General features: G+C 40.8%; 1 protein-coding gene across 1 annotated transcript in view; it reads left to right on the forward strand.

Annotated features, from left to right (window-relative positions):
• The first annotated feature begins 12,615 nt into the window (after nucleotides 1-12,615).
• The window catches only part of NUDT14 (nudix hydrolase 14), a 60,508-nt gene continuing 49,090 nt past the window's right edge, over nucleotides 12,616-24,033 (forward strand). The window contains exon 1 of the mRNA XM_059819735.1: nucleotides 12,616-12,696. Coding sequence (XP_059675718.1) covers nucleotides 12,616-12,696 — 81 coding nt within the window. The remainder of the gene's footprint in view (nucleotides 12,697-24,033) is intronic.

Consider the following 24,033-nt stretch of genomic DNA (forward strand, 5'->3'; position numbering starts at 1 on the left):
AGAACTCATAATCTTAAGAAAGACTCATCTTTCACCTAAATAATTCATTTCAAGCCTCCAAGTTTGTGCTGAAAAAACAAAAGCCTTTAAGACTCAGGCAAACCTAAATGCTTATTTATTATGAATCCTCATTATGTCATGGCCAATCTCCAGGACTTTGGGGCTTGAGTGCTACATTTTTTATATTGTTGGCTGACAGCAGATACTAACAACAATTGAAGGCTTCAAGCGTCTTATCCTGTCTGGCTGAGCATCTGATAACAGCAGAGACTTACTTTATTATCTGTGACCAGGTAGAAGTAACAGCCTGAAGACTCTTGTTCTGTTCTAGGATTCATCTCCTTTAAAGATAAATCTCCTACCCTTTTCTCCCAGCAGCACTTAACTCCCCAAAATCAATACAGAAAGGGGTAAGAGGAAGGGTGAAGAGGCAGAAACATGAAATCTTTCCCCTACATCACCTCACCTACCAAGGGAGCAGCCCTGCTGTCACTGAGCTGCAGGAGCCAGTGCTGCACGTTGTCCTGGGACTCTCTGCTGGGAACGCAGGAGACACGCCGGGGAAGAGGAGACAGGAGGTAGTGGTGGACTGGAACCAACATGTTTTCTGCCATGCACTTCTCCCCAGGTAAATCCCTACTTGCCTTGTGTCATACAGCCCGTAACAGTTGAAACTTGGTGGAATCTGTCAACTTCTCCACAAACTTCCAAAAAACATCATATTAACTATGAGCTACCAGGAGAGAGTTTCCCTTGGAACTTATGCTCCAGTAGTGAATGATCCCCACTGTCGGAAACATACACCTTACGTCTCATTTCGACTTGCCTCACTGTAGCTTCCTACCACTAATTGTTGCTATCGCAATGCAATACAGCATCTCCCTGTATGGCTGCATTAGGCAAAAACCAGGCATACAAAGATACTGCAATTTTTTTGTGAGCAGAAGCTGGGACCTGCTCTTTTGCCTGCCTGTGCTGGAGAATACAGCAGGTATTACTGCCAGCACGGAGCTGCTTTTGAGGCCCAGGCTACCTGTGCGATGTAGCTAATGTACAAAAATAAATGGTTTGTTGCAAGGATCTTGCAGTAATATCTGGCAGAACATATACTGGACACTGTATATCTTGAAGGGGGCATTGACTGATGTCAAGCATGGGATTCATTCTTTGTCCCAGAGCCATCCATGAATGGATCAGACCTCATTTTCATAAAATCCTTGTTTATTCTACTGGTCTACTAATTACTACTATTAAAGCAAATGGCACCATGTAGGGTCTTGTATGTGCATTATTAAAAGCATCAACAACCTAGGGCTGCCAGGCACCTAGGACTGTGGCAAGGTGCCGCATGCAAACATCTACACCCATCAGATGGGCATTTCTTTGAGTATCCCTCTGTTTTATCTTTGCTGTCTCTTAGGGCAGTTCCCTTCCGTAGGCACTGTCTATTCTGGTATCAGCTGCCTACCTGTTTTAGCCACCAGTTCCATCAGGTCTGCGCTATTCATTTGGCCGAGCTCTCACTCACGAGCAGGTTGTTACGGTTATGGGCATTTTCCTGTGCTGTAGGGACCAGGAGTGAAGGTGCTTTCACATGCTTTTGGCCCACATCACCTCTGTGGGCCATGGAATATCCAGCTCCCTGAAACTACATCCCCTGTTCCCTGCTGACATTGGGAATTCTTCTGGATTCAAAGGTATGAGACGTAATTTAATATGCAGTTTTCCTTATAAACATTGTAAACCACCTTTTCTCTTGGAAATTCTTTCTTTTTTACCATTTCAGAGGTGACATTCAGGAGAATGCAAGGATTCATTTTCCTCTACCAAAACCAGCAACACTATGTCAGCAGAGAGTTTGTCCCATACCCTGGATTGGAGCTGGACATGCAGCACTCCTAGCGACATGAACAACAGATTATTCTGGAGAGGTTCTGTAGAAACCCTGCTAAATTTCACCCACTGAGATGGTGATCAAAACAGCTGAAATCAAACATCTCATCATTCATCAGTCATGATCTTTTCTCTTCTTTCTGTAGCTGTGAGAAAATGTTTTTCTTCTACCCAGAGCTTTTAAAACAGTTTTTGTTTAGCAGTCTGTTGTCCCTGCTGGGGAAGTGCAAAAAAAAGTAGAGAAATACAAATTTATTTTCTATAGATTGGAAATCTTTTTTTCCGGTCAGCTCCATTACTGAGTCAGCTATCCGTGTGCACTGCCAAAGGAAGTAATGGGAGTTGTCTGTATAAAACAGAGGGAACACAAATCAACAGGAGAGAAAATTGGGTTTCTCTTGAGTCACTGGCAGAAACAAACCTATCAACGATGTAAAACGAGACAGGGCTCACAGCAGACTTGCAGATTCCCTGTACTGTATTGACGATATCTAAGTTGCATGACTGCTTTGCAGCTCTTTTTCCTTTAATTCAAATAGTATCAGCCTTCAGACTGCTTCTCAGCATATCTGTCTGCTTGCAGACACTACTGCATTGATTTCCATCTGGTGCATGTTTTAAAAGTTTTCTTCACAACCTTAAGGATTAACTGCCCTTTTTTTTACATAAGTTTTGATTCTGAAGCATGCTGCAGAAAACAATCACAGCAAAGAAGCACCAAATCTCTTGCAAACTCTCCCCGATCATTGGGCATTCAAAGATCTACCAGCAGCTGTTAATGGAACGTTATGGATGTTTAGCAGGACTTCCTGTAGCTAATGAACATAGCTCTTTCAGTGAGGAGACAAAGTGCAATGCTGTCCCAGGAAAATAAAAACGATGTAACATTCAGTCAGGAATGCACTTACTACATGGCCTGGAATGGTGAATTGATCTCATGCTTCTGTAACAAAGATCTCATCTGTAGTCCCCATGCACTGTAGGCACTGGCGCGGCTTCAGAACGAGCGCGATGATCCCGCTCCCAAAAGGAACTGATTAGGAGGGATGTTCCAGGAGCTATTTGATACAGGCAGCGCAATCCAGAATGCCATTTACAGAGTAAAAAAAAATAAATACATCAATCTTAAATATTTTTATGTCTAAGAATGCCAACAGCATCATCTAACTGACAGTGAAAATAAAGGCTTTTTAAGCACTCCTATAAACATGGTGTTCCTGGATTTGAAGTCGGCAGAGTCGATGGACAGATGTTTTGGTGTAAGCGTGGTTCACAAAAAAAACAGTTCAGTTTGTCTTACGTTGCTTTCCTTTTGATTTTAACAGGAATTATACACGTAGGTCCATTTAAAATCCTACTGCTCATTTCTCTATGCCTTGTTGCACACAGAATGTATCCAGGGATATGTGAAGCAAAATGTAAAGTTGTGAGGCGACCCGGTGGTGTTGGAAACAAGGACGATGTAAGTAACACAGGCAACTTGTAAGAATTCTTTGCCAAATACCCAACTTGTGGCAACAGTGCAAGCAAGGGAGTGAAAATGAACTTGCAGTTTTGCTTCGTCAATACTATAAAATAAACCCAAATTAAAATGGGTGTTGCCCAATACAATTGCCAAACATCCCTGCCGCAATACAAAGACAAATGTTTATTGGCTTAACTTTGAAACTGCAGTAAATGCTCTTCTATTCAATTAGATAAACAAATACTGTACTGAGTATATAATAGGGTCCTTTCAAGTAAATTATGCTTCCTAACTCATGTGTAAAAGAAAAATTACTTTTAATGTTTATATTCCTGTAAAATAAGAAACCATCAAGGCTCTCTTTCTGTTATATTCCAAATAAAAAAAAAAAAAAGAAGTTTTAAATTATGTCCATTTTATGATGTGAGCAAAGCAAAGAAGTATAGCCATCCTAACATTTCAGCTTTTCTTCTCACTATTATGAGAGGGAGAAAAAATTCTCTGTTCTGTTCTCATTTACGGTAGCACAAATCCCCAGGAACTGCACTGACTTCAGTTGGTTATTTTGGATTTACGGCAGACTGAAAGAGATTAGAGTTTGGTCACACATGAATGAAGAACAGAACATCCACGTTCAGTCTAAATATATTTTCCTTTCTTATGTACACAAAACAGGAATGCTGTCCTTAGCAATGACAGATTATGTGCTATTGGTTTACCTGATTGCCTAGAGATATTTATACAGGTCCCAAGCAGGATGCCTCAGTGAAGGAAGTACTTAGTTACCTTCTCCAGCAAATGCATCCACATCTATGTCCAGAGAGAACTGCATTCTCTACAGGATCAGGGTGTTAGGCAAAAGGCTAAAACGCATACATACAGCACTATGCATCCAGTGATGAGAACCACCTGTTTGTGAGTCTGTTCTATTGTTTCTGCCAAAGTTTGGCTCTAAGTCATGACAATCTCTCATGCAGATATATTAGCATACATGGATTGTATATCTTTAACATACCAAGTGGAAAACTGTAGTAGTTATTGTAGAGCACTATGGTTAAAACAATATATAATTCTTGATCTTGATGAAGGAGGGCATTTTCTTCATAGACCCTGCTCAGTTATGAGAATATTGGATCTAGTCTCAGCAAAAAAAGCAATGCAGTGAATAGCTCCCTATCAATTTAAAAGCAATGATGCCCCTTGCACAGCACAAACCAACTTCAGATCCTAATGCCCCGTGCCTTGTCCATCTTGTTTAGCTAAGGTGCATCATACTTACGCACAAGCAGGTAGCCAAGCAATGTCTTTCCTTTGGTCTTGACACCTATCAACATTAAATACATTCACCTCTTCCATTCTGCAGGCTTTCTAATGAAGTGGCTGCAGGCAAGGAAGAGGCATTAAGAGAGGGAACATTGCAAAAGTGAAGTGAAAATAGGCTACTCCAGGAGATCGACAAAGATTAGGGTTGGATATTCCTGGGCTCAGTTTTACTGTGAGCATACTAATGCCCAAATCTGCAATTGAAATGCTCTGGAAACCTTCTCTGCAGCCTCCAAGAACACAGTGCAAAATAATAAATCCAGCAAGACTGTACAAATAGGAAAGGAGGGGAAGGGATGATTTTTGTGGGTTTGTTTCTTTTTTTTGCTGAACTATAACTGAAGAATTGAAAATGTCTAAATATGCAGAACATTTATTAAAAAAAAAAATTGTCAAGGTTTCAAAGTCAAGCACTCAAAAGTTAGGAAATGTCAATGCCAACAGTTTTGAGAGTCCAGTGTAAGATGCCTAGGATTTTATTTTTCAGAACCTTGATTCTTATGGAGACCCAATCTCTTAAAGACCCAAACTCTAACTTTCCAGCGAGCTCTCAACAACAGGTCAGCTCAACTGCTTGGAGGTTATTTGCTAAATTACCTCAATGCAGTCAGTCTGACCCCTATATTGCTTCCAAACTTCAGCTCTCCTATACTGAAATTCTGCTGCCCTGTATCTCCAGCCCATATCCCACACTGCTGTAGCGCTCCCAGGCTCCATTCTCCAGGCTCCATTCTCCATGCTGTTCTTCAATCACACATGTTCTTTGATGAAAAGTTACACCCCCTTGAACTAAGTTGTGGAGAGCTCACCCTGTCCTTCCTCAGAGCTCTCCTCCAACTCACTGCTAACCACAAGAATCTCACAAAACCATTTAGGCTGTTTTATTCTGTGTTTTGCTACCGATGAGCACAATAAAGTTCTGGATCCCTAAGCACTGCTGCAATACAAATAAATACAAAAATAATACAGCATGCCTAATGAAGAAGAGGCAGGAAAATGGCCAGTTTTGTCTCCTTACCGTTCTATCACATAAATCACATATACACGTATTTATATTTAAATATGTCAAAATAGAAGCCAGGTACCTGCTCCCTACATCTGGTGGAAAAAAAAAACCCTCCAACTATTTTTTTTCTTTGGAATGTCTCAATTTACCGAACAGAAACTTTTCATACAGACAAGTATTCAATTAAATTCCTTCGGAAAACAGGCGAGCTTCCACTGGAACTATGCCAGCCCCGGCTTCTGAGCAGCCCAGCTGGTAGTCTCCTGAGGACCAGGGCTTCCAGCTCCCACAGCTTCAACAAATCTTGCTAGGCAAACTGCCTGCAGATTAAGGACCCTTGGGCTTATAATGCCTGTAGTCCAGGGCAGGCTACCAGGCATAGCTCAGTGTCATGGTGATTGGAGAGCTCAGAGATACCAGGGTCATGGCTAGAGCCATGGCCAACATTCAAGTATCCAACAACTTGGGCTCCAGTCCTTTTTACAGACAATTTCAAACTGTTGGAACATCAAGGTTCCCTGAGAAATCAAAATACTTTTCTCCTTCCAGCTCTATTGCATACATATGGGGCAAACAAAAGCAGATTCTTCTTATTCCTTTACTCTCCTTCAGCTGTTCCTTATTACTGTATGTTAGTCTTGTTTGTTCCTTTGTATGAATTAGTTTGCAGCTCTTTTGGGAAAGACACCATTTTTCTACCTGCATTTGAACCATTTCTAGCATAATGAGACCCAGATTGTAGCTGTACATGGTACTGTAATACAAACAACAAGGTGTTATCATTTTCTTTTTTCCCTCATTAGAGACGAGCTTATTGAAAAATCAAAGTCTTCCCTCTAATCGTTTTCACTCTGTTAGCTGTAGGCAACGTTTGTTGGATAGTAATTAAAATAATTTAAAAGTATCTAAATTTTGCATGCATATTGTTTCTTATTTTTTCACAGACTATGTGTTTGTTCTTCCCCCAGCTGAAAAGCTAGAAATCAGAATTTCCTTCCCATGCACTCACCTCCCTCTCTCTACTTTATACCATATTGCAACTTGTCATATTATATTATGAATATCTTATGAACTGTTTAGTTGAGATATTAGTCACATATTTATGTTGAAGAGCTTTTTCCCTCCACTATTTTTAGAGATCGATTTTAAATGTCATGATACCTATATCTATATTTATACTGAATATATTTCACTTTTTTTTCTTACCATATTTAGTTCAAGGATTTTAATGTTGATATGCACTGAAAAAAGAGCTTTTTATCAGCCCTTCGTTTCACAAGGCTGATGGATAAATTTCAGCTCTTCTGGGAAATCACACTATTCTACTAGACACAGGTGAGTTTTCCACTACAGCCACGAGACAGGACTTGACTTTGCAAAGTAAAGACCAAGATGGTCCTTTCTCATTAAAAGAGACACACTTTGGTTTTCTGAAAACAAGGAGGAGTTAATGAAAACATTTAAGGGAAACAAACTGAAATATTCCTCTAACTTGGAGTGGTGCACATCAGCAATACCACACACCATTCTTGTCTTGATCCCGCTGTCAGTCCTTATGAACGAAATTCTGCAAACCCATACATGAATAATTACTCTGAGTTCTTCAGACCAAGGCTATTCATGTGATTAAAGCAGCTCTGAAACAACTGATGGTGAATAAAATTGTTGGAACATAATGTTACGTACTGCAGTGTGGACCTCTAATTTTATATTTCATAATAGAAATGTAAATTATTTTTTTAAAAAAAGTTGTCTCTCAGGAATGTTACTACTAAAATAAAAACAAATTTCTCTAGGGCTCTATTTACAATGCCAGAAGAATTGCATAAGCACGATTCCTGACTTTCATGAATGTAACCAGGGTGGTTATGCCCCAGAACTGAATAATAATTAAAAGCTAGATATTGGCAGCTTCAAGCTTGGTTTTCTGCAGGAGCCTAAGGGGTAAACTTTAGAAGGCAAACTTCACAACGGCCACTTCATTACAGAAAGAACCTGCTTCTGATCCCCAGAAAGGCACTCGAAACTAACGTCTTTGTGGCAATGCAAGGATGGCCCACATGAAGAGGGCAAACTTTCATGCTGCCAACCGTAAGGATTCCCAAAATGAGATTACAAAATATACTGAATTTGGACATTTTCATCCATCTGTCTCAATAAGCCTTTATAGTAAAGGTGTTCGACCTTCCTGATACCCTTATGCAACCTTAACAAAAACTGCACGTGGCCTGGGGAGCTGAGGAGGAGGAGGAAGTTCTGGGAGCAGTTTCTAGGCAGAAGACAATGGCTCTGCTGCTGGATGGGGCTGAACCAGGCACGCAGCTGGATCCTGGGTCAGCCAGCACCCGTTGGCTTCAGCAGCCTCTGCTGGCTTTCTTCTGTCCAGAGCTGGGGATTCAGGTTATCTGTCACCCCAACATCAAAGCCTTTCTACTTTGTATGTGGCATCGCCTTGGCACAGGATCCATGCTTAACAGCTCACAAACCATAGGTTTGCCATAGTTTACATTTCCTGGTTTTTCTTCCGCAACCATGAGGGTTAGAAATAATTTTTTAAAAATGAAAGCTGAGAATTGCAAGTCAGCATGCCTCTAGTTGCTGAGGCTTTTGTACTTGCAGTATCTTAGTAACCACAGTACTCACAAATATCAAAAGACATATAAGAAAGTAATGATACTCTGCAATATATTAAGGAGCCCTCTGGAGATAAGAATGGCTCAGGACTTGGTGATTTTTGTTCATGAGCAATGGCATGTGAAAGAGCAAAGCGGTTCTGGTAAGGATTGACTGAATTTAAAAGCACACATGCAGACACGCACACACACAGACACAAAAATCACTACGGAAAATGTGCTGCCAAACTGTGCATGAATGAACCCAGCAGCTCAGGCACTTTGCTAAGCTCCAGCAAGAAGAGGGAAGTACTGCAAGGGACATTCCTGGGTGCCCACCCGTGGCAAACAGTGGGGCTGCTGCCTGGACAGATGGACCGGGGCAGGTGGCGAAGGACCATCCTGACTCCCTGCACACTGACACCCATGCGCCCAGGCGGAGGCGAGAGGGTGCGCTGGCTCCAGGAGCCGCCACGGGCAGGAGCAGGGCAGTAGCACCAGGTTTGCACGGGAGACATTCCCTGTTGTGTCCCAAAGCAAACAGCAATAAAACTGTTAATGAGGATGCAACCTGACCCTCTGCAAAGTACATGCCCAAGGACTGTGCATCTGCCTGTGTTTAAAGGGAAGGGAAGGACCGTGTTGGTGGAAACTTCAAGTTCAAGGGGATTTTTTTCAAAACAACAACAAAAAAATTGTTTGGATATTTTGCTGGTAATAAAAGTTACTCACAAAGTAACACAGAGCAAACACTGCTTTGAAGGAAAGAGAAGTCTATTAAACAAAGAACCTTACCCTGCGGAAAGAATTCCTTTTTAACACTAATGTTAACATTGCATTTTTTATAAGAAATCTCAATGAATCTTCCCTTAAGACTCTTCAGCTCCAGACAGGACACTTCTCTTTTTTCTTCTCTGCCTCTTCACCTACTCCGCTGATCTTTCTTTCCAGGAAAGAAACGAACTTTTACTCACGTTTTTTGCTTTTCTTTATTAGGCTGTTTATCACACTGTTACACAAACCATTCTCAGATCCATTAGAGCCTGTGCAGGCAAAACATCTAGATTTTAGTATTTTAAAACAGGAGACCAGCAGCTCCAGGAAACTAAAGAATCCATGAGGAAACCACTCATGACAACATTCACAATGTTATATATGTTATTTTAAAAGGCAAGAAAACAACATATAATACAGAAGCCACTTTTAAGGAAGATAAAGGAATGTATTTAATGTAGTGAAAGGCAATCTATCATTCTGACACCTTCCTGGTTTTTTGGGAGTCAAATTAACAGTAACACTTAGCAAGGAAGATGTGACGGCACAAGACAGTCGGTTTGTGGAAGCTATCATTGGCAGCTATTTCAATTACAAGTGTAATGGTAAACCTGGATAGAAAGAAACTGTGATGGTGGAGAGTAATCCAGGATGTAAGAAGTTTGGGAACCGATGATCTAGGGACAGTATCACAGAAACGTAAATAATATTGTATGGAGTAGTGCTAATCAAAAGCAAAAGATTTTGCAATCAGTTAAAAAACATGGGCTTAAACTTAAGTATCACAACCATCTCACTGAAGCTGATGGACACGAACACAGTACTCGAACACCTTGGAATTATGAATGTCTATTTTCACAAGTTTCTGGAGGAACACCAGCCCTAGTACTTCTGCTTTAAAAAAGGAGCAGACACACAGGGATGTCAAGTAACACACAACAGAGTAGATCAGAGATCTGCAAGCTGATCATTATCTGAGATTATAAATCCATATGGGGCAACACTCTGTCTGAGCAAACACTCCTGGTCTCTCAATGTCCTTTGGAATCAAGTTACTCCATCAGAAGTGTTGAGTACAGGGTGGGCACGTCTGTCCTGGTGGGACTTTATGTGTGAACAGAGCCCTCCTGACCCCTGAGCCGAGCTGCCGAGTAGTGTCTCTGCATCGTACCCTCTCATACTTCTCGCTGTGAAGCCAGTGCATTTAGAGCCAGGTCAGAGTCACTGCGCCAGTCAGCATAGGCAAGCTACAAAAGTAGCGCAAGGGAACACGAAAGCAGGAGTGCATCTCACCCGTTCAAAAGTAAGTTATTCCCCTTCGTTATTGTCCATTAGAGTAAGTGGGAGGTGAGGGGCATTTCCTTCCCAGGAGCGTTCCTGGGCTAGCAAAAGCAAAGCCTATGGCTGCACCAGGTATCTAGGCCTTAATGAAAAATCATAACGAAATGCAGGCCCAGCTGCTCAACGGTAGTCCCACTATGCAGGGCATATTTTCCCTATTTATCTTCATACTCCGATTTCACCTGTAAAATGACAACGCTAAGGCAGGTCCTCAGTCTCAGCCTGTTAAATCCTTAGTTCAGCTAGCGTATTCACAAAGAACATTTTCCAGTAAAGAAGTCTACAACTTTTAGTTGTAATTGTAACATTAGAGCACCCTGCAATGCATTTTCCTGTGACACTGCGCTCAACTGTTCCAGGTACATTAGCAAGATCAGGTCTGTGACACATCACAACCCCAAAAGCTTCCCACCTAAGACTAAGAATGGAACAAGCAATCCATCACATGCTATGACATGTTACCCAAAACACACACACACTCAAAACCTTAAAGTGGTGTCAGAATGTTTATTGAAGAGGGCAACCTAACTGGCTGAACCGACCTGGGTAGCCGGTAACTTTTAACATAAGCAAACAGAGATACTGTAAACTCGCTGTGCATGGAAACTGTGTTTATACTTAAATTGGACTTGGAAGACTGAAATAATTTAATAGAAAAATACAGCTCTAGTTCCCAGGAGCTCTGAATGACCTCAAGATCATTCTGAAAAAACAGATGTATAGGGGCATATTCAAAGATGCAAATAGGGTTACACAAATATTTTCAGTCAGCTAATAAAATAACATTTAGTTGCCTATTTGTTATGATAGCTTTGTAAATATGCTTTTTAAAACACACCAGTTTTCAGTCCCACAAAACATTTTTTATTTTGTCACTTGCGTTATCAGAACTGATGGTAAGAAGTCTGCAACATAAGTGCTGCCTCATTTACTTCTTAGAGAGTTTTGTAATTGCTGGATCAGTTCTTTTTACCCATACTGCTAAGACTCTTACTACCATGTCACAAGATAATGAACTTTCTTATTGATGCCGTGGAAGTAGATTAGAAGAGAAAAAAAAAGAAACATGCAAAAAATTTCAGATTATTCTCAGTGTGGTTGATATATTGACAAAATAATTTGATTTATATAGCAACTAAAATAGCTGTACACTAGAACATCTGCATGGAAAGCGAACACAAATCAGAGGGATAATGACCATGACAAATTGGCTCACGAATCTAGAAAATCATTATCAGGAATATTAAAACACCAAGGAGAGTCTAAGGTAATGTTGGATAACAATGACCAAACTCCTATGATGAATCAGGAAATCGTTAAATCTGATAGTGATTTGTTTAAAAAAATGAAGTTAAAGGGGAGAGGGTAATTACTTTGTAACTTTGTCCCTGAAAACAGCCAGAGGAGTCTAATGAAGCTGCATTTATTCTTCTGCCATGAGCTGGGTGCATGGCCACAACTGGAAGCCGACACTGAGAAAGAAAGTTTGAGAAGCACCAAATGACACATTGCAGTTACCAATGAATCTGTATTCGCACCTGCATTTTCCACCCCACTCATACAAATCCAATTTTGACAAGAAATTGCCACGCAGACAGGCATAAGGGATTACGCTTTTAACAGCAAGATCCTCACGCTGCAAAACCTGACCTACGTCCAGGATTGGGATGACCTGTGGCAAAACTCAGCAGGGAGGTTACATCAAGTCTTCAGAGTAGGGGGCCTTGTTTCTTTTCAGTGTAAGAGTACCCCATGAATTTTGGTGTAACGTGGCAATAACTGACCCCGGGAGAACATTGGCCAACCTTCTGAGAAAACAGCATCACAAACAGGTGTTTTTGCAGAGTAAAGGCGACGAGGCCCCTCTGTGCTGCTGCGTCCCCGTTTTGGGGCTCTTCTCAGTGGGGAGGGGGCAGGAAGGCGCCGCAGCTCCGTCCTGTCACCGCTACGCGGGCCGGCCTGCCAGGGAGGGAGCTGCCGGGCTCCGTACCGCGCCGGGGCCCCGGCCCTGCGCTGTAGCCGGCAGCCGCCCGCCCTGCCGCGGGCTCTGCGCGCATCACAGCCGCGCCGCGCCGCGCCCTGCCCGGCTGGGCTCGGCCCTGCCCGCCGCCCTCGGCCCGGCCGCCAGCGGCTGCGCGCGCCTCTCCCCTTCCTCCTCCTCCTCCTCCTCCTCCTGCTGGCGGCCACAGCCCCCGGCAGGGATGGAGGCCATCGAGGAGCTGGCGCTCAAACCCTGCACCTCCTCCCTCTACCTACGGCCCTTCCGCCTCTGTTACCGGCAGGTGAGTGGCGCCGGTGGCTCGCCCCTCGGCGCCCGCCCAGGCCCTTCCCTCACGGCCGGGCCGTCCCGTCCCGTCCCCCCGCCCCTTCCCTCCGCCGCGGCCTGGCGGCGGGGCTTCTCGCGCCTCGTCGCGGCGCGGAGCGGTGGAGGCCGAAGGAGAAGGGCCGGTCGGGGCCCGTGGACCCCTCTGGTGTCCTGTCAACCCCCCGCCTCCGCCATTTTGGGACACTGGCGGTGTCGCCGGAGGAGCGTGCGCCTCAGCCTCATGGCGCCTTCCTGCCCCGCACCGCCCGGAACCGCCCCTCGGGCGGCTGCTCTGCTCCTCCTCGCCCACCGCAGCCCTCCCTGGCCGGCGGGGAAGGTGGGGCTCTAGGTGGACGGTCGAGGTAGCCCGAAAGACAGGTGCCTGTGGAGGGCACTGCCTTGGGGTGTGCCACCAACTCCAGCTCCTCCAAGGGTGCGCCAAGCCCCCGGGTGCCTGGTACCTCACCGGGGTCTGGGGATGTGTCCTTAACCCTGTTCTGGGTTTTTGGTTCACCTTTGAACGGGACACCTCTTGATTTGGGCCTTGCTTTGGTGCTGATAGTTTGCAGATCGAGCCTGTTGCTGGGCAGCCCTCTGCGTGGCAGGTTGTTAACTTAGATCGACAAAGTTATACTGCTGCTCTGCGAGGCCACCCTCAGCACCGGCACGTGCGAAGCGGGGAAGGAAATCCCTTTCCTTATCATGTTTATATCAACATGAGTCACCTTGCAGAGGATCCCTGAGAACTAGTACCTCCAACAGTGGCAGGAATGCAAGGCGTGAAAGGAAAGTCACTTTCCGTGGCACAAAGTGCTGCATGTTCCTTGAACGTTTTCTGTGGGCAAGGTCATGCACAAAACCAGTTGTTTAGCTGACGATGCAGCATTGGCTGGTCCAGGGTGAGGTTTTACCCAGGTCAAGGGGTGAAAGTGGAAAAGCAGAAGAATTTGGACAGCCCTAGAAATGCACGCTGCAGACCACATCTCTTACTCCTTTGCTTCGCTTCTAAACACATCATTTGAAAAGGCAGAAGAGGGAATGTATATGGAGGAGGTGTGTCTAAGTCCAACAGTGAGATAAGACACAGAAAAGGAAAAGCAAGTGTTCAGATAGGTTGCATCAAAGCAGATTAACTGATTTTTTTTACCTTTTTTAATATATTTTGTACATGTTTTTCCTAAAGAAAGCCCTCTTCTCATTGGTTGGGATAAGTAAAACATTTTGCTTTGTGAACAGCTGAAAGCTTTACACTGAATTATTTCTTTTTAGGTATCAGAAAACATGAAGAACATTCTTATTCTTTCATGTTCTGAATTTTTGATGGCTTAGTTTATAAGTGACAAGTCTTACTCCTTAATTTCATTTTCATTTCTGACTCATGCTCTATTTACATGAAAAATGAGATTTAATTAAAATGTACAAAACTGTATTATGAAATTACATTTAATTGAATACAAGTGACTTAAATGCAGTGAGTATGGTAAAGAAGAAATACGAGTGTGTTTGGTCACATGCTGTGATTTGCCAGAGACCAGCATTGCCACCAAAAGAAGTAGACTTGCCCTTTCTGCACGTCTTGCTACTTCCTCTCCTGTACCAGTGTTTGTGCAGCAACATAGTGAGCTGGATCAGGGATCTGGTGCAGGTCAAACCTAATCTGGCCAAAAAAGAAGTTAGTTTTAACCTAAACAAGGTCTCTAATTCAGTTCAAATGCTTATGCTGGCAGAGGGGAGGTGGTAATGTGGTGGTTAGGGATGAGTGTTTGGGGGCTGGTTGAGGGCAGAGGTTGTTTCTCTTGGCTGCAGCACTGTCTTAAAATGAATGTGCAAATGTAGTTTATATGGCATCTGTACAGAAGCTGGCTTGGGTCCAGTTTACTGAGAGCATAAGCTCAATGAGTGCACAACCGTCTGCACCTGACCTGGGAGACAGGCCCTACGTTTATTAAAAACACATTTTACATTTAAAAACTGACTTACTAACCAGAGGAAATGCTAAATATTTTTAGTCATTTGACTAATTGTTTCAAAGGCATTTAGGCCTGCTGAAAACCCCATCAAATACCTAAACAGTTAAGTATCTTTAAGGGAGTGAGGTGCTTAAGAATTTTTGAAAATTCCATCACTCATTTAAAACTGAAAATTATTTCTGAAATCCAGCCCTTGATCTTAATGGTTTTATGCTGAGTAGATCTTCCCCTCGTCCAACTTCTTTTTATTCACTAGCTGGAAAAAGAAAAGAAACTTTTCTTCTAATTGGTGCTTTATGTTAGAGTAAAATTAGTTTCCCCCCCTCATGAATTCCCTGCACCTTCTTGCTGAACTTAAGCCAAATCTAATAAAAAAGTCTTTCTGAATAACAGAACAATTTAAATGAGGAAAATTTCAATAATGGCATTTGCTGCACTATGAAAACCGAAACTAGTTTGGCTATTTACTTTATGCAATATGTGGCATCATGCTGTAACTGGAAGGTTTGAGGTGATCGTACAGGTACTTTCTGTGAAGCTATAACATTTCCCTTATAATTCATTGTAATCTGAAGAAGATTAATTGATGCATATTTCTGTGTTATATAATATTGATGGATAATTTAGGCCTTGAAGACTGAGGTTTTGAAATCTATTTTCAAACAGATATGTTCCTAAAATAGGCATTGATATTTCAACATAACTTCTCTGTCCAAGTATGTATATAGAATAAGAGTTTTTTATTTATTAGTTTGGTTTTTTACAACTACTGCTTTTCTGTACAAACAGGAAATTGAAAGAATTTTTACATACATGTGATTATAAGATTATTTCTAAGCATTCATGAACACTTACGTTACAGTATTGATTTGTAGACATTTCATCAGGAACATGTATGTTACAGCATTGATTCTAAGACATTTCCTGTAAAAATTACACTACTTGGTGTGGTGGTAATTTTGATCCCATCACTATAGCTAAACCAGTTAAGTTTTCAACAGTTGAAACATAGATTTAGATATAGTCGATTTATATCACAGTTTACCCTCCAAGTCTAATTTTATCCATTCAACCCACACTCCACTGAGTTGTAAACCACAGTTGCTTTAGCAGGTTTGCAGACCACCAGAAATCCACAGGACATTGTAAGGAGATCCAGGAGGGGGGTGAAATCTAAACAAAATGCTGAGGAAATACTGTTGTAAGCCCACACAGGTTACGCATCTGAAGAAGATCGTGGTCACATCTGATCAAGAGTGGAGCCATAGACTCAGATGGTCATCTACCTGTTTGTCAGAGGAACTTAACACATTCAAAATTGTAGGCCCAAAGACTGGATTAGTGTTTCAGCCCGCTGAGTATTTTCCTTGGATATCTGGATGTTTGGACAAGCAGTTGTGAATGCACACAGGAACGGAGTTGTATGTACTTAAAATCAAATCAGGCGGTTACTATCATGTTAGACAGAACTCCATCAGTGTCTTTCTAGGTTTGTGCTCGAGTCCTAAGTTTCCCTTGTTCCAAGAGCTTGAGTTGTCCTTTGGATTGGACCTGTTACATTTGATTACATATAGAAATACTCCTCCAAAAGATCATGAGAAAAAAATGTAGGTTTCTGGCTGTTTAACTGTAGTGAGGATTGTCATAATTCTTAGGATTTCCTGAAGTTACAGCAATTTATGCCCACAGTGGATCTGCTCTTCTAATAGAGAGGGTCATGAGATCTTTTCGTATGAGGACTTTCATCTTTCTCTTCCTCTGCCCACCATATTGTTTTAAATAAAAGTAATGAGCTCTGCATGTTTCTCACAAAGCATAAAAGTAAGTGTACACTCTTCTGAAAGAATTCTAGGTTTTGGACCGTGTGGATGGAGGCAACATGCAGCTTGGTGTCAGGCATCCAAGTATGGGGAGTGGCCTCGGTCTCCAGACAAATCACTGTACCAACCACTTTTTTAAATTATTTGTTCTGCCTTTGTATAGTGCAAAGGTAAAAATGGAAGTGCAGTAAAGGAGTCATGGAATTCAGCAAACTGTAGGCAGATTTGGTTAGGGCCAATGTGGAGGAGTAAGGTACAGTTTAAAACTATGTTTTTCAAAATAGACGTCTAACAGCTCCTCAAAATGGACCTCACTTTCTACTTGGAATTTTCAGCTGTCAATCCTTTCCTCAAGATGGGGCCCTCAGTCAAATAAGCCATGTTATTTTAAGTGGGGTGGCCTGAGGGTGGGAGATGGACAAGGTACCTCATATAGCCTGATGAATATCCTCTTAATTTTGTTAGTAGGAATCCTGTTGACATATTTTTGTTCTGCTTGGTACTGAAAGAAGAGAATTCATTTATCTCACATACAGGATAGCATCTGGCTAGTTTTAATGTGTACTTGCCCCCAAAGCAAATTGATTTGTTGTCTAAAGTGGCTTTTTGTTTTTAAAAAAACATATATCACCTCCTGAAGAATTGGCTTCTTTACCAGAGCTCCATGGTAAATCTCTTTTCACTTTTTCCTATTGAAGTTTTTCTGCTTTTCATAAATAATTTATTCAAGAGACCAGAGGGATGGCTAATGAGAGATTAACTCAATGCCCAAGGGCTAGGGCATTTCCCTGGGATGTGGTAGAGTCAGGCTGCAAGATCTTGCTTCAATTAATATTACTTCCCACATCACAGGAGAGCGTGCTCACTGCTGGGAAACACATTTGTGTGTAAATCTTCAGCACTCTTTTTGTATATGTTAGCCAGGCACTGGCCTATATATGAGACGGACAAAAAAAATACCAAGTTTAAGAATTCTGCTGAGACTAAGTCGTGAAGTAGACTCTGAGTAGTAACAGTTGAGCAGCCTTGTTAGGATTTTGGACAGCATTAAGTATCCAAATGGGAATCTGGATTCAATGTAGTCTTCTTAATCAGCACCTGAGCAGGGATTTCAGTGGTTCTGCATGTTGGATTTGGACCCTAACACAGGGCTTTGACAGACAGAGCTCTGGTGAATCTTGCTGTAGTAATTTAAGAAGTTGCTGCATGCAAGTGTTTGCCTCTCGGTTATTACCTTCTGAGAATCAGCAGAAAGGAAAGTGGTTTTGCTCCAGCTTTTACTCTGCTGTTCCAGTTCAAACCCACCTCCATCAGCCTTTTAAGCTGAATTACTGAGCTTTGCACAGGGCTAAGTGAAGTGCCTTTGCATATTCTTTTTGGTGATCTCTGTGCTGGGGACAGTATCCTTCAAGGGGAGGCAGAGCATCATTTTAGGGGGAATAATATCCTGAGCTGTTGCAGAAACTTTTGCCCAGAGCTCACATATCAAAGCCTTTGTGGATCTAGCCGAGATTCCTATAGCTTTGGTTTTGAAGGGTGTTTTGGCAAGGGAACTCTTGCCACTGTTTCCTCGCATTGTATAAACATATACATACATTCTGCCCAGGAACTTTTAGAAGTTTGCTACTAGACTAATATCAACTGTCAGTAATTTTCCCAGTATGTATTTAAGTGAGTTTGTATTTCGAATCTGTGGAATGGTGAATGGGAATCTGTTTCAATTATGTAGGATAAACCTCAAAAACTCCATACATATCGACTGAACCATACAGTCAGTAGTGGTAAATTGGAACTATTTGCTCTTTTGTGAGCTTCACGTTCCTTCTGCGCTTCAGAGTAGTCCAGTGCCTCAGCGTCACATTTCCTTTATTGATTTAATGTTTAGAATCATTCATTTGAACTTAAACATGAAAAATGCTCCCTTCAATTTAATTTTAATGCGTGATGTTTTCATTCAGTGTTAAGAGAATTCAATTATAATCTCTTTGAGTTTTACAGTCATCCTAAAGTAATTTTCAAGACTATTGTAGATTTTAGCACATCATGAACTTTATAATGGGTAGAAAATGTACTTCAGGAGTAGAGTGCAATTCATCAGTGAAGAAGGATTTTCTTATTTCTAATCTTAGATTTGCTACTGCTTTCTTTTGTGACCATGAGCAACCACTTTGTTTCTGTGCCTTACAATTTAACTGTCTTTGAGGTGTCATGAAGATTAAAGCCCCGATTCTATGTATACATGCAGAGAGAAGCAAGGCCTGTATCATTAATGTCATGAAAACTTTGAAGATGAAAAAAGCAAAGCGGTGCAGTGTTACAATTATATTAACAATCTGATTTTACATTCAGAATTTTTTTTTATATGGTAATAGCAACATGAATGTGCCCAGCTGCCTGAAATATTCTCTGGAATATTTTTTATAAACATAAAACATTCTTTTCTATTTTGACAGTTAAAAATGATGCTGTTGAGGGAGTAAACAGATTTTTAAGTTACCTGTTCAAACAAGTAAGTCTTCTGTTGAATCTTCAAAAGGCTCCAGTAGTAGGAAATATGGTACTGAGTAATACATTTATTTGCAGTTCAGTTTGTCAAGTCTGTTTTGTCAGTATATAGTATTAATCTTAAATGCAAACATACCGCTTCTAGCTCAGGAAGTCCCTGAGCTGCAAATTGCAGGAGGCTGAGAGTATTTTAACAGTATAGTCTTCCTTAGGCATCTTGGCTTCTGTCAGAGGTAGGATCCTGGATGAGGCAGATATTTGACCTGACTGATCAGACTGCGGCTGTGTTAACCAGGAATTATGGTTGAAGTGCAGTGTAATTTTTTCATATGGATGAAAGAAAAGAAATGTGACGTTTTTGCAGTGACAGCATTAGGGAGTTAAATATCGAGGGAACATAATTTCCTTTGAGAGAAACAGTGTTCTTTGCAATTACAGCACAGGTTTAAGAAAAGAAATTAAGGAATCTAGGCACATCTGCTTCTGGCTCTGCCATATACCTTGAATTCAACTCTGGAAATTTGTACAAGTCATTTTTGTATGAGACATTTATGAATTACTAAAGGGGGAAGTGAGAAGAATTAGTTAGTAAGAGTAGTAGTTGAAAAGAACACTAGTACTTGGTTTTGTTTTAGTGAATATTGTTGTATTAGTCTTAATTTCTTTATCCAGCATGCTTTGACAAGTGAATGTAGGGTTCTTTTAAGTAAATACATGAAAAGTAGTTGGCAGTGACAAAACTTCACATTTTTAGGTCATTCATAGTACGATTTAACAAACTTACGACAGCAAATATCACTTACTGGAAAGAATAAGGCTCTGTTGAGCACCTTTTGTAATATCCTTGCACAGGGCTGAAATGTGTCTACAGTTGCATAAATGAACATTAAAATCTCATTTAATGTCATCAATAGCTAGACTACTTGGGTTACTGTGCAATAGCTGTGAAGTTAAGACTGAGTATTAGGAGGAGGTATGTAAGTTGTAGTTAGCTTAAACCGGTATTTTTCAAGTTCTGTTACGTAGCTCATTGAGGGCCATTGGACTACTTGTAGGTCATCCGTGTGAGTCAACTAAGAAGAGCAGATCAATTATCAGCAGATTTTAATGTGCTACCAACGTCTGCAGCTTCATTGGAAGATGTTTCCAGGTCTGCAGATGAAGAGATTGAAAACCATGGGCTTTGACAATACCACTCCAGTAGCCTCATCTGCAAGGGCTTGTCTACACAGGACTTTACTGATTAACTCCATGTCTCATTCTACAACAAAGAGTCTGGTTCTGTTTACGTTAAACCATTTTCAAAGTATGATTGCACTTTGAATTCATACCGTACCTTAATCCATGTTAACTTTCCAGTGCGTGCCCTAAGGGAGCAGTAAACTAAACTGAATGACTGTGTCCACACAGGGGTTTAATGGAGTTTAACTAGCAGAATTCAAGTTCATCAAGGTACTTATTTCAGATTCATTTTCTTGATGTCCTGGTATAGACAAGCCCTAAGAATGAAAGTGGTTTAGTTCTAAGTGAATGAACCATGTTATAAAGTCCGTCACTGAGATGTTACTATATTTTTTCTGTATGAAAAATGACTACTGTAGGGTATAAAGTAGGCTTTTTTGACTTGTCACCATCTCTTTTGTAGTAATTGTAGTTAGATCTGAGAAATAAAGTAGTATTCAAGTTCTTCCACAACTAAATGCTTTATTTGTTTTTCAGTTTGGATCAAAATACGTATGTTTGCTTAAATAGCAGAAACTTCTTTTTCCCAGTACAAAAAAATCTGTGATCTGAATCATCATTTCAGCTATGACATTATGTGTATTTGGTATGTTTTAAAGCAGATGAACACTGTAACATTTTAAGTGTTTATAGCAAATCTGAATATTATGGAAATTAGACATTTTCTGTAAATGGGAATATTCTTTAAAATGTCTGGTTTTGGTGGTCTATATGGGATGAAACTGTATTTTATTATAGTCCTGAAAATACAAGCGTGTTTTAACTAACAATTTTACCTCAACTGCTGCCATATTTAAAATACATTTGTATTTTCAGTTGTAGCTCTTAAAGGGTCAGCTCCCATGCTTTGAAAACTCTACACAAGTTGATGTTGCATAAATAAGCATGCTTTACACAGCAGGCATATAAAGTTAACTGCCACCCTGACTTGCATTCAGATTAATTATTCTTCATAATTTTTAACTAAAACAAGTTAAAGAACTTAGCTTTTTGGTACTGTCCTTCAGACATTGATCAAAATCTTGTTAATACAGTAACAGTGAAGTTTACTGAAGTTTAAACAAAGTAAAGCTCAGTTTTTCTTAGTGGTCAGCTCATGTCACACTAAAGCCCTGATCACTGATCAAAACAGCATTAATTATTTGTTTCACGTTGCGGTTGCTGTGTCAAAATCCTTTAAATACCTCTTGGAGCTGAGAGGGAATCTTACGGCCTGTGACAGAGCAGCTGGTCTGGACATGGGCTGATGCCCCAGTTGACAGGTTGTTGGATTAGAAAGAATATCAAAGGCAGTGAGTAAGATTAGGGATAAGTGAACATCTGACAGCAGTTTGCAGCAGGGGAGAACAGATGATAAACAATGGGAGCGGGGTGCTGGGGGGGGTGAGAGGTGAGAAGGCCATGGGAAAAGTGTGGCGGCAATCACTAAAGCTCCAGGTTGCTGAGCCTCATGAATAGAACAGGAAATGGGATTTGCTGGGACAGATGTGCTGAGCGGTGATGAATACATTATAGGGAAATGAGGCTAAACTCCTAAAGGTGAGAGATGTTCTTTCTCTGAAAATAGAAAATACGGGGAAAAAAAAGTTTACCCTCCTGGAGAAGTAAGTATTAATACTTGAAAACTAATACAGAAAGAAGTAATCCTAATGGTAATTTTAATTAAATGGTTATTCCACAGTAGCATTCATGACAAACTCTAGGTCATATACTTCTAGCATAACAATCTTACAGTGCTATTACACATAGAGTATTGCAAGTATTTATTTTAGAGCTAAAATTACACAAATGGTAGAATAGTTTGAATGATGGAACAGCCTGAATGGAGGCTCTGACTGGATAATGCTCAGGTGCATATTCTATATAGGGCATGTATTATATAGCACTCACATAACATATGTTTGGTCCTGCCACTGTTAAAAGAGAGTTGTACTGAGTCATCTTGTGAGGTCCTTCCAGCCTTACATTTTTTCAATTCTGTAAAGTGATTTTATGCATGTAGAATATTACATGTAACTGTTCCTGTTCCTTAGGATATTGTTGCTGTACTTCCTTAACTTCTTTAGTTTATATTCTTGATGGATCCTTTTCCAATGTTTATGACATAATTACCTCAGAAAGCCAACAGAAACTTTTTGCCTGTTTACCAATAGGACTGTATGTCAGTTCACTGACTTAGAATTTCTTTTTTTTTTTTTTACTTTTTAAAGAAAATCTCATTAAAAAAACAGATCTCACATTAGCATTTTAATAGTGTATTACTTTAGCAGAAGGGGGGGATGCAGAAAGTATGCCTGTTGACGTTGCTGTGAGAAAGTATTGATAAGATTTGTTCTCAGACATCTAGAAATTTATTCCACAATGTATTCTCCCAGTTTGTTTTACAAATGTGAGCTTGCTAACATAAAGTAGAAACACAAACTGTGAGAGTCACCAACTGGAAAACGTAAAGCTCAGTGATGTAAGGACAAGAGGTGACTTAGCTGTAATGGGAATGCCCACCATCTGTCTTTTCCTGATCTCAGATCTCTTGTATGTGCTGCCCCAGTCCTCAAGATGAGGAGAAGTGTACTTGGCCTCCTTTAGTCTCTGTTTGCTCCTGGCCATGTGTACTGTAACTGTAGCTCTAGTTTTTGAAAGAACAAGGGATTGTAACTAGAATCTGGGATGAACAGGTATGTCCCATAGCCCTGCTTCATGGAAGTAGGTGTTCATGTTGCAGAAGTGCCATGTGTGGTATTTTGACCACAGCGGCGTCACTTGAATACAGCAATTGAAGAGTCCATAGGGCTCTGGAGTTCCAGAAGTTTCCCAAAATTAGTCATCAACAAAGATTGTACTTCAAGTGGCCATAATAATAAAGAAATAAACGGTGGTGAGCACAGCAAAACATAGATCAAAAAGTATGCTTTACTGATTCTTATCAGCATAAGTACTATCCTAATAGTTCTGTTTTCCATAAAACTTTGATTTCTATATTTGCATGAATCTATAACCAAAGAACTTACCATTTGTTACAGGCAGTTCCCATTTTTAAAGAGTGGTTGAAGATTTTTTGCAGTTGGCTTGCATAGTTCTTTAGTTTATATCCCAAGATTTAAACTGTTACAGGGTCACTGTCATTATGAAGGTACTGCAGTAGAACATAGAACTATATATAAACCACTAATCAATAAATCACTGATTAATTCAATTAATTGAATGCCAGTTGTATCTGACTTTTAAGCAACAGGTACATTTCTTTGTACCAGTGCTCTCTTCAGAATAGATGATAGGTTAGAAGATATTTCCAAATTACTTCTTGAATCTTTCTGTGTATTATTTTTTCCCAACGGGAAGACATGAGGAGATGATCACCGCTATGGGAATCAGATTTCAGTTGAGTCTATCAAAATTGAGAGGTAAAAGTGAAATTAAGAAAATAGCAAAACCTGGAGCTAGTTGCATCTGTCACTTTGAACTGATTTTTTTGGGGGGTGGGGAGAAAGGAGAGGATTGAAAAGCCCTGAGGATCTTTGTGAGGAGGGTCTGTGAGAAAGTCTTAAGAGAAAAACCTAAAGATTGTTACTAAGCCTTGGCTTCTATTAGCCCCCTGCTGCTGTTCTTCATCAAGTTGTTTTAATGGCTTTCAAAGCAAGTGAGTGGAAAATGGTTTCTCTGGAAATTTAAGGAGACTGAACTGAAAACTGTCATTGCTTTATAAGTAAAACACATCAAAGATTGATGAAAGAATTGCTTGTTAAACACATTGTAGATTTTAATTAAAAAAATGGGAGA

This window comes from Gavia stellata, chromosome 7, assembly GCF_030936135.1.
Source record: "Gavia stellata isolate bGavSte3 chromosome 7, bGavSte3.hap2, whole genome shotgun sequence".
NCBI lineage: Eukaryota > Metazoa > Chordata > Aves > Gaviiformes > Gaviidae > Gavia > Gavia stellata.